At 43.0% G+C, this 22188-nt stretch overlaps 1 protein-coding gene across 1 annotated transcript in view; it reads left to right on the forward strand.

Annotated features, from left to right (window-relative positions):
- The window catches only part of LOC147102876 (dynein axonemal heavy chain 17-like), a 908504-nt gene that overhangs the window by 101936 nt on the left and 784380 nt on the right, over window positions 1–22188 (forward strand). The window contains exons 10-13 of the mRNA XM_085963770.1: window positions 1925–2050; window positions 2574–2726; window positions 2974–3060; window positions 11536–11703. Coding sequence (XP_085819896.1) covers window positions 1925–2050; window positions 2574–2726; window positions 2974–3060; window positions 11536–11703 — 534 coding nt within the window. The remainder of the gene's footprint in view (window positions 1–1924; window positions 2051–2573; window positions 2727–2973; window positions 3061–11535; window positions 11704–22188) is intronic.

Consider the following 22188-nt stretch of genomic DNA (forward strand, 5'->3'; position numbering starts at 1 on the left):
GACCCGCCTCTGAACTGCCCTCTGAGCACTGGCAAAATCGCGGCCTATGTATTTGGGGAATTCTAAATTATTTGCTGCAGTAAAGGTCTTCTCTGTTAGGGTGGATAACCCAGGTTCCACTGTAGTGACTTGTGGCGGGGAAAGGGGACAGATGGGGTTCAATTACCTAATTTCAAACTTGTTCATGGTCCTGGTCCTAATTATTATTACTGTTGTCTAATGATGGGGATTCTTGATAGGTTAAGACACAACGGCCTAGAAATTCAATTACGCCCAAAAACGGTGGGCCAAGGTTAATGGCTGCCCGCAAAAAGAGCGCAGGCAGCACCAGTATTTTGGTGCTGCCTGCTGATTTAAATGAGTGCAGTGCAGAACCTCCTGTGCAATGTGCCTTTTCCAGCGGTAAAACCAGCAGGAGGTCGAAGGTCAGGTCTAAAGGCGTTCTCAGGAAATCGTGATTTATTAAAGTGAACTGCAATGTTTCTGGTTATGTTTCTCGGTTGACAGAGAGGGTATGCAAGATAAATGAAAGGCGAAAAATACACTAATCTGTAATATTTTAAAGAATGCAACCAATATTTCTGATTTTACTCCCTAGAATACAAATAAAAGCAACCTATTCTATTAATACACATACATAGTGAATAAGCTTTGTTATTACAGAGGCTTTTCACTGCAAGTCTTTTTAGGAGTATATCTCTCTAGAAAATACCCAGATAAGCATTTTGAAAGGGCAATGGTGTACTCGAATTGGGAGATTTGTTTGCAATACTGGATGTCAGAGCCAGCATAGATGATCCATGAGTTCTCCCTGAATAGACCAAGAGATGTGAAAAGTTTACTGGATATCCTGAACACCTGAGTATCGATGAGTAAATGCAGATGTACAAATACCTTCAGAAACAGGAAAAAGTTATTTGGTCTCCTTTAATTGAAAATGTAATAAGCACACACCTGTTACTTTAGAGGAAGCATATTCAATACAGATGTTTGGAACAATAACAGTAAACATTTGCAAAGCCCAAATATTTCATTTCCAATTTACTGACCCAACTGCAAGCGCTTACTTGTAAAATTTGCAAATCTGGTGTACAAGTGTACGTCTTGCGTTACACAACGGACCTACAGTAATGGATTAGGCCTTTAGATGCAGTACAAGTCCCCCAGACTATTTGTAACCATACGCTGTTCTGTACACATTGCGTGCCAGAACTCACTGACCTGCTCCGTTTGATTGCTGGCATGTGAGAGGCATTCAGTCTGCTGATGTGTTTCTGCAGCAATCACCATGAGCCATCTCACTGGACTGGACATACTCTGCAGAGTTAATGAAGACTTTGGCGGAAGTCTGTTGCACTCAGCCATTTTCTCCCAGCTCTACGCACTGGCAACGGCTGCACGCACAGGCATGCTTTGGAGCGGGCTGTAACAGGAGCGGCGACATCCAAAATAGCTGAGCGTGCATCAGTTCGGCATTGCGTGCAGATTGGCATCACGCTCTTCATGCTCTTGATCATTAAAATATTTGCGGCGCGCGCAGGCAACAGCAGTGCTGCCGACCTGCCCAATATGGTGGCCACCGCGTCCTGCGTTGGAAGTGAGGTGGCTGCCATTTTTTCTTCAAAACCGGTCTTAACGGCTGGCGCTAAAGGTTCCAATTTCTAGGCCAACATATCAGAATATTTGCGGCAGCAGTAAATATATGTGGTTAATGCTATGAAAGTATCTAAAAATACTTTTGCAATGTATATGCGTACCTGCTCTGCAGTTCTCAGTATTTACATCACAATATGAACTAAACAGTGGAGATTAAGTGAATACGGTAGAAAATGTTTGTTGGAAGATTTTGTTAATATTAGGCTTGATTGTGAATATAGCATTAAAAGCATTTACTTTTATTAATATTACATGCATTTGTTTACAGGTGCCTACCTATGTTGATGTTATAATGCATACCGTTTGTTTAGTGTGGGCCAATTCTAAATATTACAACACCCCTGCGAGGATCATAGTTATCTTACAAGAAATTTTCAACCTCTTCATTGAGATGGTATGGAATATATTTTTGATTTCATAGTGCTTTTCAAACAGCATGTTATAGTTACAAACCTTTTATAATATGTTACACTTATAATCTGGGAATTAGACTTCCACCTATTTGAGAAGCAATTGTTTATATTTTTCGTATTTGCATCATTATTTTGGTCCCAGTTTAATCACTCCAGCAGTAACTGGGAAGGCCCCGAGCCCTTAAAATACAGTGGGCCCCTTGATTTACCTTGAGGGTCCTTTTCAGCTTGCTGACAGACCCCCTCAAGTTTGAAAGGAGTTTTGAGCCAAGCCCTTCACCAGTATCTTGAGGAGCCACTGTGTCTGGGCACTCCATGGCTGGTCAGCCTTTAAATGTGCATTGTGGTTTTGTTTGCAAGTTGCAGTCATAAACTATAGTACTGTGTAAATGCATGTTCAATCTGTGTGGATGCTGAACACTAATTTTACATGTCAAAAGAGTAATTCAATTGATAAATCCATGTCTTCATTTTTGTACACTTTTTTAAACCTTATTTCTGTAGACCTGTACTTTTTTGAACCCAGATGAGTTGATGAAAGGGCTACAGGGGGAAATAGAGGAGGCGCTGGTAACAATCCAGATGACAATATCTGTCTTAAGGAAGCTTTACCAGGTCTATGATCATAACCGGTCAGGAATGCACATATTCTTTAAGGTACTGTATATTCAGACTGTTTTACATTGACCAATTTAAAACAATAAATTGAATGCTTTTATAGAAGTGTGTTGGCCATAGATTTCCTGTTTTTATCCAATAGAAAATGTGTAAGGTCTGGTGTTTTGTGTCCCAGATAGAAATAGGCACTGGTATTAACAATATATTTACATAATAGCTGTGAGAGAATGCTGTTAAATGTTTCTCTGATAATTGTTACAGAAAAATACACTTCCTTCTATTTTAGGATAGAGAACCAAAATACTGGGAGTTCCCCTCACATCTTGTCTTTGCAAGGTTGGACAGATTTATGCACCGATTACAGACAATTGAGGTACAGTACTGTGCTTTTTATATATTCTGATTTTCATTCCTTTCCTGGGTGCTATAGTGCAGAGTACTAGTGCATTATCACACCGTGAGTAGTGAGGCATAGGTTAATGACCATGATTCTTCACTTGGCATGTTCTTAATCTCATTACTTTCCCAGAATACGATCACCAGAAAATGAGTCACCCTAAGCAGCTACCATTCATCTTTTAGAATGTCAGTTCAAGAATGGTTTGAAGCAGAGTTTAGAAGTAGTTTACCTCGTACACTATTGTGATTGGGAAAATGAGCATTGAACCTTAAGAAATTAAAAGAAAATAACAAGTAGTGTTAGTAATTTAAAAAAAAACAAGTATTAAAAGACAAATTAATTTTTAACTTTGTTTATCGATTATTGAGTGTCAGCTGTGGCTCAGTTGGTAGCTATCTCGGCTCTGAGTCAGAAGGTTGTGGGTTCAAGTTCCACTCCTGAGACTTGAGCACAAAAATCTAGGCTGACACTCCAATGCAGTACTGAGGGAATGCTGCACTGTCGGCGGTGCCGTCTTTTGGATGAGATGTTAAACCGAGGCCCCGTCTGCTCTCTCAGGTGGATGTAAAAGATCCCATGACACTATTTCGAAGAAGAGCTGGGGAGTTATCCCTGGTGTCCTGGCCAATATTTATCCCTCAATCAACATTACTAAAAATCAGATTATCTGGTCATTTTCACATTGCTGTTTGTGGGAGCCTGCTGTGCGCAAATGTTCCGCTGCATTTCCTACATTACAACATTGACAGCACTTCAAAAGTACTTCTTTGGCTGTAAAGCGCTTTGGGATGGCCTGAGGTGCTATATGAACGCAAGTCTTTCTTATCAAAAATCAGGTTAAGGCAAAAGGATCGTTGTTGACAATTATAGCAGAGGTGTCACATTTGTCTGTGTTAATATAATTTTTTGAGTATGGTTTTGTTGTTTTGGAAACTTTCATTTGCATTATTTACTTAGTTGTGTTGACTGGGACTGCTTTCCTCCTAGGTTCAATTCCTAGAACTACTTCAGTATGGTTCTAGTCTAAATTTCATTATGTGCCTGCTTGCTACTTTTTGCACATTCATTGGTTTTGCTGTGCTACTGTTGCATTTAAAATGGCAGCTAGCTGCAGCATTGCTGCATTGTTTGTCATTCAAAGATGGGCTACATATGCAATATTCACCTGTGAAGGGCGACATTGTGTGATCCTCCCATTCCTAGGCGATGTAAAGTCTAGCCACGCCCTTGAAGCATCAGTTTCATAAAACTATAGAATTTATAAAACTGAAGGAGGCTATTTTCCCATTATGTCTATGCCAGCTGTTCAGTTAGTGCTGTTTACTCTAATCCCATTACCTACCAGGCATAATGTTTGCTAGCTCCATGCAACCAAATTTTTGTCAGTTGCTTCAAGTAGCACCTAGGAAGGTTAGGAGCACGGGACTCATGCTAACTCCCTAATTGCTGCATGAGGAGAACCACTTCATCATAGGATATTATCGCCTAGAACTTATCTGAGTATGTCAGAGGAAATGTGTCTTCAGCGTCTCCACTTCACTGCAGATGCAGTGACTGAGCTATGCCATCTGCTGCAGCCTGACCTACAAGCAGCATCAAGGACTGGGAAAACTCTTCCTGTTGTTGTTGAGATCATCCTGACATTAAGCTTCTATGCAACCAAATCTTTCCAGACAGAGGAGACATCTGCCAGATAAGAAAGTCTGCATTTCGTTCCTCTATAAGGTCAGTTACAAGTTTGCCACACCTTTATCTCTTTCCTATTAGGAAACAGACACTAACTGGAGAGAGCATAGAACTTTTAGGTGTCAGCTTTGATTCAGTAGTAGCACTCTCACCTTTGAGTCAGAGTGGTTCAAGTCTCACTCCAGAGACTTGAATAAGTAGTCTAGGCTGACAATCCAGTGCAGTAGTAAGGGAGTGCTGCACTGTCGGGAGTGCCGTCTTTTGGATGAGATGTTAAAACAAGACCCTGTCTGCCCTAGAAGGTGGATGTAAAAAATTCTATGGCACTATTCAAAGAAGGGTTGGGGAATTCTCCTGATGTCCTGGCTAACATTTATTCCTCAACCAACACAACAAAAACAGATTAACTAGTCATTAATCTCATTGCTGTTTGTGGGAACCTTACAATGTGACAATTGGCTGCCATGTTTCCCTACATCACAGCAGCAATCATATCTCGCAAGTACTTAATTGGCTGAGAAATGCTTTGGAACATCCTGAGGATGAAAAAGGCAGTGTATAAATACAATGGCCTAGAAATTGGATAAGGCCCGAAAACGGGCACCGACCAACGCTATTTACCTGCGCCTCTTCTAAGTAGTGTAGGCAGCACACAAAATTTGTGCTGCCTGCTTATTAACATGATTGGAGTGCTGATTTCAGCGCTAAACATGCTGCTGATTGGTTTAGTGCTCAATGGGGGGGTGGGGCAATATCGGATGCGGTCTAATAGGCAGTAATGTTTGGCCTAGGCGCTTTCCACTACTTAAAGGGGAGGTGCTTTGTTGCAGAAGCACCTCATTGTCAGTCTGGAGAAACAATGGCACAACAACCTAGAGAATGAGCTAGATGATTTTCAGATGCTGCACTTGGTCCTGAGGGTCTAATGAAGGCGGACTCTCCTTCACCAGCAGGGAGGCAAGAGGCCATTAAAAGGTCATTTGCGGAAGGTTATGGGAAGAGATCGCTCAAGCCTTCACAGCCACCAGTGTTGTCCCAAGGACCTGAATCCAGTGCTGCAAAAAGTTTAATGATCTCACACTGCTGGTCAAGGTGAGTGAAGGCTTCAGCAAATGCCATATCCCACCATCTGCACCACAAGCCTCACACACTGCTCAATGCACCACACCCCCATCACTTACCTACCAACAATCTCTGCCTATCACCACTCATACCTCACAATCATAGCTTTACTTCACCCTCATAGACTTAACACTGCTACAACACTCACACTCACATCTCACACCTTGCACACACTGACAGCTATTCAATCATGGCAGGCACATCACCCAAACACATTGCACCACACTCACTGACACACTTCCCCTTTTCTTGCTGGCCAAGGTGGCACATAACAGGAGAGACCAACAACAGACACAATTAAGAACCTGACTGACCTCGAGGAATCCGTCCTTGAAATCATTGGAGGGGCAGTGACAGAGTCCGTGGCCAGCAGAGAAGTTGAAACCATTGCTGATGATGACGGTATGGTCATACCTAATCCTTCTACTCACATCCCACTTCCCCCCTCATCCCACAATTATTTGACACAGGCAGACACAAACTCAGAAAATGGCACTGCGTGGACTTTAGAGGGTAGTATAGGGGCGGAATCTGCACGTGGTGAGTCACTGGGCATGAATGGGCTGCAGCCAGGCTGGGGGAAAGGATAGATTGGGTGCCAGTTCCCCAGAGGACGAGTTCACGCACGACTTCTGCTGCACAGGACTCAGATGATGACATAGATGGGGAAGCCTTCAAAAGAAGGGTGATGAGCATGTACACGGAAATGCTAGGTGCAAGCTTGCCAGAGAGCCTCTTGTTAGTGTCAAGGAGCATGGAGGAGTCAGGCTCCAACATTGCACGGGGCTTTGTGCAAGAGCTTGGAGCCCATGATTCCCAGGCTGGAAATGATGGACAACTCCAGGAGAGACCTTATGAACATACAGATGATGCTGGGTGTGATGGGCGATCATGCAGTGGAAGTGCAGACTATTCTCCTGCAGGCTCAGTTTGTTGCCATGCAAGCTCAGACTGCTGCCATCATCGCTGGGTTTACATATGTCGAAAGGGGCTTGTAGGGTGTCTCGGCAGGCCAGCAATCTGCCCTCCAACAGATTGCTAGGAATGCTAATATGCCGCCCCGGGGGAGTGGCAATGGGTCTGTGGAGCAAGAACCTGCTGTCCTCTCTGAGGATGACAGCGTTCCTACTGCCACTCTGCCATTGCCCTTGCTGTTGCCTGTCAGCCAGCCAACCCAGAATGCTGCCGCCCATGCCAAGGTGGTGCAGTGTACAGCCGGGCCTTCTAGATCCACAGCTGGTCAAGGTTGTCCTGCAAGGCCATCTGTATTCCCCACTGAAAGTCAGCAGCCTTCCACTGGGGAGCACTGCGTCGGAGCACTACACTAGGTAAAAGCACTGGACTAGGTAAAGGCACATGACAGACAGACACTAAGGGAATGCACAAGGGTGAATAGTTGAGATTGTCATTTTGATTGGATTTGGTAAATTTGTGAATTTTGTTTTGAATGTGTGTTTTGTGGTGGCTCTCATTTCAGCTTTGTGCCCAGGAGGATGCTGTGATGTTCTGTAACACAGGGATGGTATGATGGGGAAGGGTTGAGCAACAGGGATCTGGGGTTTCAATCAGTCGAATTCAAGTCTGATGAGCCACTCATGGACAACTCGTCCGGAATGCGGTTTTGCTGCTTGCCTCCTCCCACTCCTCGTCCCTCCTCCTTCCTCCTCGTCCCTCCTCCTCCTCCTTCCTCCTCCACCTTTTCCTCCTTCCGCTTCCTCCTTCCGCTTCCTCCTTCCACTTCCTCCTTCCTCCTCCTACTTCTCCTCCTGAGGTGGACCTGCAATCCCTGGTGGCAAGGGCTGCGCCCTCATGATGGCCAAATTGTGGAGTATGCAGCAGAAATGGGACACCTGCTCCGGCAAGTACTGGAGGGCTTCTCCCGAGCAGTCAAGGCAGTGGAACCGTTGCCAGAGAACCCCAATGGTCTGTTTGATGTTCCTGGTGGCAGCATGGCTGTCATTATATGAGTGTTGGCCACGAGTGGTGGGTTTGTGGAGGGGAGCCAGGTGTAGAACGGATAGCCCTTGTCTCCGAGCAGCCACCCTCAGGTTTGCTGGGATGGCTGGAAGATTGCTGGCACACCAGACTGGCGCAGGGTAAGACATCATGACTGCTTCCAGGATAGCGGGCATTTACCATCATGATGCACTGGGCGTGGTCGCACAACAAATGCACATTAAGTGAGTGATAGCCTTTGTGATTACGGAACATCTCAGCATGGTTACACAGTGTCTGCAAAGCCACTTGTGTGCAGTCGATGGTGCTCTGCACCATAAGCACAAAGAGTAACTACGGGGGTAGATAGAGGTGAGGTGCTATGAAATTCCTGGCAAGGTTTTGGTTGTGATCTTTTGGGTGGAGAGATCTCTGATGTCCCTGAAATAGCTGGAGTTACATCTGATACTGCTGTTGCTGGCAACACCTATGACATGAATCAACTGAGCGGCCTGTGGGTGGCGCTGTCCAGGGAGAGTATAAATACTCGGGCACGGGCCCAGCTTACGTAGGACATTCTTAACAGGAACTAGTGAAGGACACAACTAGACCTCCATGTTGTAAAACAGTTGATTAAAGCTTTGTTTAATGCTTAGATCAAGTGCCTAGTAGTTTTCTTACGTCAACCTACATACAAGCATTGAGGGGACCTGGCTGGTGGGGAAGATATACAGACAGAGAAGTACTTCATTGGATACTTTTACTATCATACCACTGATTCTAGGCCCTGCAGCTGGAGGCCTAATGGACTACATGAGAACACTCCATAGGATTCCTCTAATATTAATGCAGCTTGCCACCTCTGCTCTTTTCAAATGATCTCCCAGTCTTTCCAACCCTACAGTGATAGATTCCATAACTGGGTGCACAAACCTTCCATGGTAAGTCATAATATTTGTGAGAGAATGTTCTCTGATTGTTCCCTCACAGTTTTGATGTTTCCATGCAGATGGTAGTGAAGCTGCAATTTGCTCTATGGACTTTGGGATTTATGCAAATCTGTCCTGATGCATTGCAGTAATGTCCAAGGTGTTCTGCACATTGCTGCATGCAGGCAAGGACTGCTTCATTATCTGAGGAATTGCGAATGGAGCTGAACATTATGCAATCATCAGCAAATAGCCTCACTTCTGACCTTGTGATGGAACGAAGGTCATTGATGAAGTAGCTGAAGACAGTTGGGCCTAGGTCACAGCCCTGAAGACCTCATGCAGTGATGTCCTAGGGCAGAGATGATTGGCCTGCAACAGCTGCAACCATCTTCCTTAGCGACTGGAGAGTTTTCTCACTGATCCCCATTGACATAAATTTTACTAGGGCTCCTTGGTGCCATGTTTGATCAAATGTTGCCTTGATGTCAAGGGCAGTCACTCTTACTTCAATACAGCGTTGGTTCAATCATGGACACAGGACCTGAATTCCAGAGGTGAGGTGAAAGTGACTGTTCTTGACATCAAGGCAACATTTGACTTTGTGGCACCACAAAACTCTAGTAAAACTGAAGTCAGTGGGGATCAGAGGGAAAACTCTCCAGTCACTTTTACTGATAAAGCATTTTCATTTCCAGATTTAAAAAAAAACTTTCAAATTACCATGGGTCTTGAATTCATGCTTTCTGGACTGTTAGTTCAGGCCTCTGAATTACTCGTCCAGTAACTTAACCCAATCAAACCTGGGAGTTAGTTACTTTTCAGGCCTCTGTGTCTCCTGTCATCAGCTGGCGATTTCATGCTGGAGTCTGCCAAATCCTAGTTTTCCCTGTTGTTCTTGTGGCCCTGTTTGCTTTCCCTAGTAGTATAGTGGCAGGCCTTGAGACTACCACCATAGCAATTGCATTCTCCACCTCCCCACACATTACGATCCAGGACATCTGCCCCACCATTTGTGATTCCCACCTTGACCCAACTGTGACCCTGGAATCTACTTTGAACCCTGAATCCCAACCCTTGACCCTGCATTGACCACTCTGAATTTATCAATTCATTGATGCCCCTTTTATTTCATTGCTTTATTGATGTAATGATGTGCCCACTGCACTATGAATTTGATTCATTGATGTCCACTGCTCCATTAATTTACTAATGTCCGTTGCTCCTTTAGTTTATTTGTTGGTCTGGCCACTGATCTATGACTTTATTAATCCACTGGTGCCCACTGCTCAATTTATTCTTTGGTGTGCCCGCTGGACTAGAATTTATTTATTCACTAGTGCCTGCTAATTAATTACTTTATTGACTTGGGTGTGTCCTTTACTGATTTGTTCGTGTGTCTGCTGCTCCATCAATTCATTGGTTCCTGCAATAATTCGTGCCTACTGCTGCGTTAATTTTTGAATTGACTGATCCATACTTTGCTGTGCTGCCATGTCTATTGGTGGCCAGTGAGTTGTGATACATGTGTTTTTGTTGGTTTCTATGGGTTCAGTTTCCTGTTAAGATTGCTTAATGTCAAAAAAGCAAATAATTTTGCTTTAAATTTTCAATTTTTTCAGTTATTTTTTGATCTCCGTGTTATTGTAATAATAGTTTTATGACATATTGGGCCAGATTTGTCTGTAGAAATAACGGTGAGTGCTGTGTAAAAGCATAAATCGGACAGCAACTTCCGGCGACTGCACATGCGCAGTTAAACATGGAAATCATACTTTTGTTGTACTTGCGTGATATATACCCACTAAACTCGCCAGAAAAAGTTAGGGCTTGTCCATTCCAGTGTAAGTAAAACAAAATTATCTAAGTCTTAATTACTGTCAAACAACCTCTCTGGCACTGAAATTTAACTTTTACAAGTGTAGAGTCTCATTCCTTCAGATTTTAATTACTGTTGGAGATTTAAAGAAATAAAAAAATGTAAATAAAAATAATATTCTTTACTTTTTCTTTCTATCTCTTTTATCTCTCTCTCTCTCTCTCTTAATCCAATCTTTCTTTCCCTCTCTATTTCACTTTCTGTACCTGATTTGACATTGAATTAAATATTCTAACTGGCACTTCCTCATTTAGAGTCTATGCTGCTCATTAACAATTCTTCAGTTTGATTGGTTAAGGAATTACACAATTGCTTGTCCTGTTCACACAGGTCTCAGATCCCCTGTAGAGGGCGTTAAACTATTTTGACTTTCTAATTTACAGTAAGTTCCCATGCAAAATCTCATAGAAAGTCTGTGGGCAAGTGCAAGTGTAATGAATGGCTTACCATTGAGAACAAAATCTGGCCCAATGTCATTACACTGTTTGGGAACTTTGCGATAAAAGTTTTTAACAACGTGGCTTCCCATGTGCAATATCACATGCGAGTGACTGATAAACTTCTGCTTGTTCATTTTTAAGTGCCTGTGGCTTTTACCATGGATAGTCATGATTAATCAAATTTTCCTCAGAGTGCTTAGCGATGCTGTAGGCAAGGGCATGGAGATCTGCAGCTTATGAATTTTCATCTAATGGTAGAAATGTGAAGCTGCTGGCATGACGATGTCACATAATGGTGATGTGCAAATACGGAGTGCACGACATACACAGGAAACGCAACATTTAAATTGGTCTGTAAGGTTAAGGCGACTAGATAGACTTAATGGTTGTCATTTGAATTCAATGCTTAAGTGGTTATTATATCATAAAGTGATGCCGAGTTTGATGTTTTATACAGGAGATATTTTCCACTACTGTTGAATTCTTAAAGCTTGAAAAAATTGAAGTAGGAGGGGTTAGAGGAAATCTCCTTGGCCAAATGGTACAGCAGATCTCTGTGGAGTTTTTAGAAGTCATTAAAATCTTTGCTGAATGCAAATACAATTCTTTGGATCCATCAGAACACGTAAGAAAAAATACCTGCAATACTATTATGAAATATTTAATCTTGTCATATATTTAAAACAATATAAGCAATTTATGGTGTTTACTGATCCTAAAATGTCTCATAATTATGTCAAAATTGAAAGGAGTGCAATATTGCTAGTAATTTTTATAATGTCATGAGTATGTTCATACTTATGAAAACTATTTTTAGTGGTGGGACATAATTTGAAAGACTTTCTAAAATGCTATTCAATCTTTGAACATGTTCCTACATGAAGGTGTCATTAGGATCTTAATTCAGAAAATAACCTTTATGCTTGGACATTTGCCACCAAATGAAGAGAAGACTTTGACAGCATATTTGGCACAATCCCATAAAATACAGTTCAGCTACAGATTTATATATTCAAAGTCAATTTGTTCACTACTACTTGACCACCAAATAACTTGTCCCTCGCCACAGATATTTCCACATTTCTGTGAGCAATTGACAAAGGTAAGCTTGATGTGTCACTCTGTGCTACTATGTGTAATATGGGAACACACTCTATACAATAAACACCACGCTGTACCCTAAAAAGGAAACCTAAAAGAGACATATTTAGTGTTTCCAAATTATTTATTGCAGCTAACATTTGTTCATGTTTCTGTGCCTATTGTGTACATAGATTTGAAACTCTTGTACTTTGCTCATCCTCTGTGTATGGATATGTACATGTAAATGTGTTTATAGCCATTTCTACTCTCTTTGTGATAAAATTAACAATGATTTAAGCTGTCACACCCAACTGGAATGTCAATTTTGATATACTTGCACAATGGCAGGATTAGTGGCAGGGTGTGCCTTCATCAGTCACTAAGAAAAATGAATGTGTTTTTCATTTTTCTTGGGATGCGTGAGATTCTGGCATGGTCACATTTATTGCTTTTCTGTGTTGCCCTGAGAAAGTAGTGGTAGGTTGCTTTCTTGAACCACTGCAGTCTTTGTGATGATAATGCTTCCATTGTGATGTTAGGTAGAGAATTCCAGAGCTTTGACCTAGTGACAATAAAGCCACAGTGCACCAGTGGTGAACAGGGTGGATATTGAGCCCAGTGGCTGGCTGCTGATCAAGCAGACAGTCTGACCTGGATGATATTGAGGTTCTTGAGCATTTTTGAGGCTGCATGCATCCAGGTGAGTTTTCCATCACACTTCTGATTTGTTCCTTGTCGATGTTGATGACGCTTTGAGCGGTCAAGAGATGGGTCATTCATCGCACAGTTCCTAGCCTTTGTCCTGCTCTTTGCTCTTGTAGCCATGGTGTTGATATAGGTGGCCCAGTTAAGCTTCTGGTTGGTGGTGACCCCCAAGATGCTGACAGTGGGAGATGCAATGATGATGATGCCGTTCAGGGGGAGGTGGTCCATCTTTTTTCTTGGCGGTGATCATTTCTTGGAACTTGTATATCAGCTCTCTTGTAGCACTCCACTCTTGCGTCCATGTCTGGATCGAGGCTATGATGAGGTTTGGAGCCAAATAGTTCTGCCATAACCCAAAATGAGCATTGTTGAGCACGTGATTGGTAAGTAAGTGTTACTTGATGGCACTATAGATGCTCCTTCCATCACTTTGCTGGCATTTTGGAAGATGCTGATAGGATAGTAATGGCTGGGTTATATTTGTCCTGTTTTCTGTGAAGAGTACATACCTGGACAATTTCCGACATTCAAAAGCAAAATACTGCAGATGCTGGAAATCTGAAATAAAAACAGAAAATGCTGGAAATACTCAGCAGATCAGGCAGCATTTGTTGAGAGAGAAATAGAGTTAACGTTTCAGGTCGATGAACTTTCGTCAGAACTGGAAAAGTTAGAGATGTAACAGAAGGCTTCCTCGGAAGCACCTCCCAAACCCGCGACCTCTCCCACCTAGAAGGACAAGGGCAGCAGGTGCATGGGAACACCACCACCACCAAGTTCCCCTCCAAGTCACACACCATCCTGACTTAGAAGTACATTGCCGATCCTTCATTGTCGCTGGGTCAAAATCCTGGAACTCCCTACATAACAGCACTGTGGGAGTACCTTCACCACATGGACTGCAGCGGTTCAAGAAGACGGTTCACTACCACCTTCTCAAGGGCAATTAGGCATGGGCAATAAATGCTGGCCTTGCCAGCAGCGCCCACATCCCATAAACGAATTTTAAAAAAGATTGTTGGACAGATGCTAGTGTCATAGGTGCGTTGGAAAAGGGCCACAGCTAATTCTGGTTCACAGCTATTCAGAAAAGTTGGGATGCTAACACGACCCATATCCTTAGCTGCGTCCAACACATTAAGCTGCGTCTTAATGTTGTGATTTTTAATGACTTTGAGTGAGAATTCGTGGATACCAAGACCACAATCATGATCAGATCATGTGTCCAAGTTTCGATGTGTATCTTTCTCAGTAGTTCTCAGATGACACCAGACTGTTAGATCATGGCAAATGGGCATCTGTCAGCTTTGTATAAGTATTTCTTGTGATCATACAATTATAGAATGGTTACAGCACAGAAGAGCACTTAAGCTAGTCCCACTCCCCCGACCTTTCCCTGTAGCCCTGCACATTTTTTTCCTTCACGCACCTATCCAATTCCCTTTTAAAAGCCGTGATTGAGTCTGCCTCCACCACCCTTTCAGGCAGTGCATTCCAGATCCTAACCACTCGCTGCGTAAAAAGGTTTTTCCTCATGTTGCCTTTGGCTCTTTTGCCAATCACCTTAAATCTGTGTCCTCTGGTTCCCGACCCTTCTGCCAATGGGAACAATTTCTCTCTACTCTATCTAGACCCATCAAGATTTTGTACACCTCTATCAAATCTCCTCTCAACCTTCTCTGCTCTAAGGAGAACAACCCCTGATTCTCCAGCCTATCTAGGTAACTGAAGCTCCTCACCTCTGGAATCAGTCTCGTAAATCTTTTCTGCACCTTCTCTAAGGCCTTCACATCCTTCCTAAAGTGCGGTGCCCAGAACTGGACACAATACTCCAGTTGAGGCCAAACCAGTGTTTTATAAAGGTTCATCATAACTTCCTTGCTTTTGTGCTCTATGCCTCTATTTAGGAAGCCCAGGTTCCTGCATGCTTTTTAACCGCTTTCTCAACCTGCCCTGCCACCTTCAATGATTTGTGCACATATATCCCCAAGTCTCTCTGTTCATGCCCCCCCTTTAGGATTGTACCCTTTAGTTTATATTGCCTATCCTCGTTCTTCTTACCAAAATGTATCACTTCGCACTTTTCTGCGTTAAATTTCATCTGCCACATATCTGCCCATTCAGCAGCCTGACTATGTCCTCTTGGAGTCTATCTCTATCCTCCTCACTGTTCACTATACTTCCAAGTTTTGTGTCATCTGCAAATTTTGAAATTGTGCCCTGTACGTCCAAGTCATTTAATATATGTCAAGAAAAGCAGTGGTCCTAATGCCGACTCCTGGGGATCACCACTGTATACATTCCTCCAGGCTGAAAAACAACCGTTCACCACTCCCTGTTTCCTGTCACTTAGCCAATTTTGTATCCATGCTGCCACTGTCCCTTTTATTCCATGGGCTTCAACTTTGCTGGCAAGCCTATTATGTGGCACTTTATCAAATGCCTTTTGGAAGTCCACGTACACCACGTCAACCGCATTGCCCTCATCAACCCTCTCTTTTACCTCATCAAAAAACTCGATTAAGTTAGTTGAACACGATTTGTCTTTAACAAATCCATGCTGGCTTTCCTTAATTAATCCCCACTTGTCCAAGTGACTGTTAACTTTGTCCCTGATTATCGTTTCCAAAAGCTTCCCCACTACCGAGGTTAAACTGACTGGCCTATAGTTGCTGGGTTTATCCTTACACCCTTTTTCGAACAAGGGTGTAACATTTGCAATTCTCCAGTCCTTTGGCACCACCCCCGTATCTAAGGAGGATTGGAAGATTATAGTGAATACCTCCGTGATTTCCTCCTTAACCTCCCTCAGCATCCTAGGATGCATCCCATCCGGTCCTGGTGACTTATCAACTTTAAGTTCAGACAGCCTTTCTAGTACCTCCTCTTTATCAATTTTTATCTCATCCGGTATCTCCACTACCTCCTCTTTCACTATGACTTTGGTAGCATTTTATTCCTTGGTGAAGACAGATGCAATGTACTCGTTTAGTACCTTAGCTATGCCCTCTGTCTCCATGCATAGGTCTCCTTTTTGGTCCCTAATCGGCCCCACCCCTCCTCTTGCTACCAGTTTATTATTTATATGCCTATAGAAGACTTTTGAATTCCCTTTTATGTTAGCTGCCATTCTATTCACATACTCCCTCTTTGTCCCTCTTACTTTCTTTTTCACTTCCCCTTTGAACTTTCTATATTCAGTCTGATTCTCACTTGTATTCTCAAACTGACATCTGTCATACGTGCCCGTTTTCCGCTTCATCTTACTCTCTATCTCTTTCGTCATCCAGGGAGCTCTGGCTTTAGTTGCCCTACCTTTCCCCCTCGTGGGAATGTACCTTGACTGTACCCGAACCATCTCCTCTTAAAGGCAGCCCATTGTTTATTACAGTTTTGCCTGCCAATCTTTGATTCCAATTTACCTGGGTCAGATCCGTTCTCAACCCACTCAAATTTGTCTTCCTCCAATTACATATTTTTGCTCTAGATTGCTCCCTGACCTTTTCCACAGCTAATCTAAATCTTATGATACTATGATCACTGTTCCCTAAATGTTCCCCTACTGACACTTGACCCACCTCATTCCGCAGAACCAGATTTAGCAATGCCTCCTTCCTCGTTGGGCCAGAAATGTACAAATCAAGAAAGTTCTCCTGAAAACACTTCAGGAAATTCTTCCCCTTTCTGCCCTTCACACTATTACTATCCCAGTCTATATTAGGCTAGTTGAAGTTCCCCATTATCACTACTCTATCGTTCTTGCACCTCTGTAATTTCCCTGTAAATTTGCTTCTCTACATGTTTCCCACTAGTTGGTGGCCTACAGAATACGCCTAGTCGTGTAATGGCACCTCTATTATTTCTTAACTCTAACCAAACAGATTCTGTCCTTGACCCTTCCAGGACATCCTCTCCCTCCAGCACTGTAACATTCTCCTTAACCAATACTGACACCCCACCTCCTTTCTTTCCTTCCCTGTCTATCCTGAACACGTTAAATCCAGGAACATTTGGTACCCAATCCTGCCCTTTTTTGAGTCAGGTCTCTGTTATTGCCACCGATATCATATTCCCATGTGGCTATTTGCGCCTGCAGCTCACCAACCTTATTTACCACACTTTGTGCATTTACACTCATGCAATGTAAACCTGTCTTAGACCTTCTTGTATTCTCTCTTAATCTGACCCCACCTCATACCTTATTATTTCTTACTCTAGTGCTTTCTGTCTCTCCCCATCCTTTGTGCACTTTGTATCTCCTTTCTAATGCTACATCTTGTTGTCCATCCCCCTGTAAAATTATTTTAACCCCTCCCCAACAGCACTAGCAACCCCCCAACCCCCCACACTCACTGTGAGGACATTGTTTCCGGCTCTGTTGAGGGGCAATCTGTCCAGCCTGTACAGGTCGCACTTCCCCTAGAGCTGGTCCCAATGTCCCAGGAATCTGAAGCCCTCCCTCCTGCATCATAATTGTGTTGATTACAATTTCTCCCCAGTTTGACACACCTGAGGTCCATTTGCAGTCTTTTCTCAAAACCTGCCTCTTGTGGTTATAGAACTTCTAGAAGAGTTGTCTGATATAGGCTCAGCAGGCAAGTTTGGAAAGATACTGTAATGTTTAACCCTGAATTACTGTAGATTGTAGTGCAGGCATGGTATCTGCTATCATTTGTGTCATTGTGGTTTATATTTCAGTCACATACTGGTAGTGCCGCATGAATGTCAGAGAAGGAGGCATTAATATCAGAGATGGATCTATCAGTTGTGTCCAACCTGTGGTATGTTACACTGTGCAGCTCCACTATGCTTAACTTGAAAGCTGGCTCACTGATCTCTGCACGTTTGACTCCCGGCCATGCATGCTTAGATCCTCCAATTTGACACATCTATTTTGGGTACATTGTTGAAGTGCTGCATCCTCCATGCCAAGTAGGCGTATTTGTTCTGGTGATGAGCTATATTGACTTAGTGGATGTGCATTTATATCTGTGCTGATGTTTGGATCAGCGATATATGTGTGTGTTATGCAGCGTGTATGTTGGTTACAGTGCCTCTGACCAATGTTCCCTCTAATATTTTTTGTACTGTGGGCAAATTTTGCTACAACTTTTACAACAACACCAGCAACTTTTACAACAACAACCACTTAAAAGCATATACAGTATCTATCTATCTATATATATAAACGGATCGATCTCTCTCTGTCTGTCTGTCTATCTGTCTGTCTGTCTTCTGGTGTGCGTCTGTCCGGCTATGCACTCGAAAGTTATAGAGCGTACCTACGTGTGCGTTACCTCCAAAGAAAGCTTACGGTTCCGGGACGGTCGTAAGCATATTTACTTTTTGGTCGGACGAAAATTGTTCGCGCCTTATGCAAAAAACCTTCAAAATTAAACTCATTATCTGCTACTTAGCATTGATTGACTGACGTCAAGGTTCGACCAATCCTGTGACTTCACGATTGACCAATCCTACAGTTCAGTCGCCTGATGGTTGGCCAATCGCTGCATCTGTGGGCGGGACTAATCGTTTTCATCTCAGGGATGTGGCAGCCATTGCCTCAAGCTAAAAACCCCATTTACTTCCAGCTCAAAATCTGCTCATCCAGCTTCGAAAAAGTTAGTATCCCTTATGTTATTTTTAAAAGATTTACCAAAAACGTTTTATAAGTACTTTCACTTTCATCTTTCAAGGTATTAAAAGGTAGAAATGTTGCCCGGCAGCAGATTGAGAGGGGGACACAGAGACAGGGCCCAAAAGCCTGGGACTCGATTTAAAATGTTGCCCGGCAGCAGATTCACAGAGGGACACAGAGAGGCCCCAAAGCCTGGGACTCGATTTAAACTGCCTGCCCCAAAACAGCCCTGGCAAAGCCGGGCTCCCCCAGCTAGTATACAATAATGCCATATCGCCAACCCACCGTCTCAAATCATGAGACAATCAGACAAACTCTTGAAAATCAGTGAGCATTTAGTTAGTGGTAGCATTCCCCCGCTCTGAGTTAAAAGGTGAAGGATTCGAGCCCCACTAAAGACAACCCCGGCAAGTGGAGACTAGAATATGCTCTCTAAATACTGGGTTGACATTCAGTGGGGCACTCGCACCCAAATTGAGTGACCACTGGTTCAGTGGTAGTATTCCCGACTCTGAGTCAGAAGGGTTGGGTGCAGGCTCCACTCCAGACAACTCTGGTGAGTATAGCACTGGAACTCTGAATACTGGGTTGACGTCCAGCAGGGGTACTTGAGTCCAATGTGTGTGGGTGCCCCTCTATATTGTAAAAGGGTCGGTGGGGCTCTTTAGTGTTGGTTGCAGCCCAGCTAGAAAAAGGTACTCTGAAGATAAAAACCCGTGAGGAAAGCAATAGGAAACCAGCTGAGCTACTCTTCCCTAGTAAGAGACTGAACAATCTCGTGTGACTTCAGTTAGGACCTGCTCTAGGGCAGGATACAATGGACAGACTCACAGTTAGAATTTTTTAAATTAATTCTAAAATCCTGAAAACAATTAAGATAAAGATTAAAATAAAGATGTCCGTCTTCACAGTCTGTTAAGCATGACCTGGGCAGAATGCACAAGGGAAAGTCTGGCAGAGAGGATTGCATGCCCCTTACAGAACCAATTGGATTTTTCTTTTATTTATTTAAATGAAAGGAAATTTACCCAGATTCTGTTACTGGCATACAATCCTCCCCACCAGATTTTCCTTTCTGCTCTCTGCCCAAATAGTGCTTAACACTCAGGTGGGAAAGATAAAAATCTACTCCAATATGTCAATATTGTAAAATGGCCACATTTAAACCAATAAGCTTTTTATTGGCGTGTTATAAGAAGTTCTACAGCCTATTTCACTTTCTGGTATGTTAACATGCAATCCATTTTTGTATATATAACTTTAAAAAAAATCCCAGTATTCATTACTCATTTTCATTGAAGTTATTTTGTTCTATAAAATCACATGTATGATATTGCAGCCCATATACACAGTGCAAAATAATCACCCTGTTCTCACTTTTGTAAATGCCACTCTGTTAATTGTTCCTCAAAATGAGTCTTAATACCTTCTTGTTTATTATTGGCATATTTGGCAAAAAATGTAAATTTAAATGATTTCATTCATTTTATGGTAACAAAACATATTTTTGTCTGCTTTTGTTCACAGTACTTATCATCTAAATTATATATTTTGTACTACAGTGTACTTGCATGAACTTTTCTTAATGGGTATGCCTGAGTTAAATGTGTAGGAAGAAGCTGTACAGTTAGGAGCGATGCACTGTATGTAGGTTAATTTTTCAAACGACATCACCTTAATGCAGATCAAGGAATCTGTGGTTGTTTATCAACACCTTATGCATTTACTTAAAGAGAGGTGCAATCTTACTGTAGTCTTACACACAACAGACTGTTGAAATGGATCCCTACTTCTTTGGAACTTGTTCCAATTCTTTAATGAAGTTGCCAGGATGTCGGTTAAATTTTTAAATAAACAGGGTGAGGATTATGTTATAATCTATTTCTATGGATCACAAATGACTTTTGCGACTTGAATCTATTTTGTGTTTCTTATACAGTGGATTGTAGTGTATGTGCCTTTAAGAGCCCCCCTGTGTACTGCAATGCCGGTAATGGCCACTCGGGCTATATAAGCCTGTATATTGTGTTGTATCAGTTAGTTCACCTCCAGACTTTGTTCAGTAAACACCTGTGAAACTTACTCCTCCTGCCTTCAGTGTCTCTGGACACAACAGTGGCGACAAATTGGAAACGGACTTACCTGCAATTCGGCAGCACCTCAAGGACATCGATTCCTCAGACGTCCAAAGTCGAAGAAAAACAAGAAAGAAAAAAAAAGCTGTGGTTTCACCAGCTAGCCGAGTTGGTGGCAGGTACTGCAATAATCCTTCCTGGGCGGCGGGCTGGGGCTCCATCGGCTGGCTCTGCAGCGAGGCCAAGCAGCAAAGGCGGAGGCAAGCAGAAACAGACCGGGGGGGGGGGAGCACTCGGGAGACGGCCGGCGCTGCAAAGCAGGTCGGCGTTCGGACCTAGCAGAGAGAGTCCGGCGGGAATGAGTCTCCACCTGAAATTTTTTTTTAAAAACGCGGAAAACAGCGTTGTCAGCAGCAGCAGCGGCGGGAAAGCGCGGGAAGCGCCATATCTTTTCTGCAGGAAAGAAAGAAAAGCGCGGGAAGCGCCATTTTTTTTCCAGGATGCCTAAGGCTGGCAATATTGATGCTATTGATAACGATATAGAGGATTGGACCACATATGTGGAAAGAGTGGAGGTATATTGCACCGCAAATGGAATAGAAAATGATAAAAAGGCGTCAGTACTTCTAAATCTAATGGGCGCAAAGACATACGGGCTGTTACGAAACTTAATCACTCCAGCCAAACCAAAGGACAAGAATTTTAAGGAAATTGTTGATACCCTACAGGAGCACTTAAACCCAACACCGCTGCTGATAGCGGAACGATTCAATTTCTTTAAGAGGGATCAACACAAGAATGAAAGTAACGCTGATTACCTCACCGAATTAAGAAAGCTATCAAAGCACTGCCAATTCGGGGCAGGACTGGCAGATTATCTTCGAGACAAATTCGTCTGCGGTCTCCTAAGTGAAGGAACACAGAAAAGGCTGCTTTCTGAGAGATTTGACACTGGATAAGGCTTTCAGTATGGCTGTATCATACGAAGCAGCGGCAAGAGGAGCTGCAGAGATGCAGCAAAAGACACAGGACTTCGGCACCCATGAAATGACACAGGGTTTCGAGAGATGTTATCGCTGCGGCAGATCCACCCATGACCAGAGGGACTGCTGGTTCAAGGACAAAGCATGCAGGCAATGCGGAAAGATTGGACACATTGCACGGGTATGCCGATCTGGACAAAAAAAATCCATGGACAGGAAAAAAAAATGCAATAAAGAAAAGTACAGAAAGGTACAAATGATGACGGACAGTAGCTCCGAAGACCAGAAGAGCGATAGCGACTCCGGAAACAAGAGACTAAGCTGTCTCAAATTACATAATGTAATTGCCAAAGAAGATTACCAGACCATTTGGGTTACCCTCACGATAGCAGGGTCCCCAGTTAAAATGGAGCTAGATACAGGATCAGCTCTGACCGTCATAAATCGACGGGATTACCAGCGGCTATTTCCGCATATACCTTTAAAAGACACATCCATTATCTTGAAAACATATACGGGGCAGAAAGTATACCCCAAAGGAAAAATAAGGGTGCCTGTTGTATACAACGGCAAGGAAATACAGAAGTATTTATACGTTCTACAAGATGGTGGTCCACCGCTGTTGG

Source organism: Somniosus microcephalus, chromosome 21, assembly GCF_052327205.1.
Source record: "Somniosus microcephalus isolate GS21.2 chromosome 21, FLI_Smic_1.0, whole genome shotgun sequence".
NCBI lineage: Eukaryota > Metazoa > Chordata > Chondrichthyes > Squaliformes > Somniosidae > Somniosus > Somniosus microcephalus.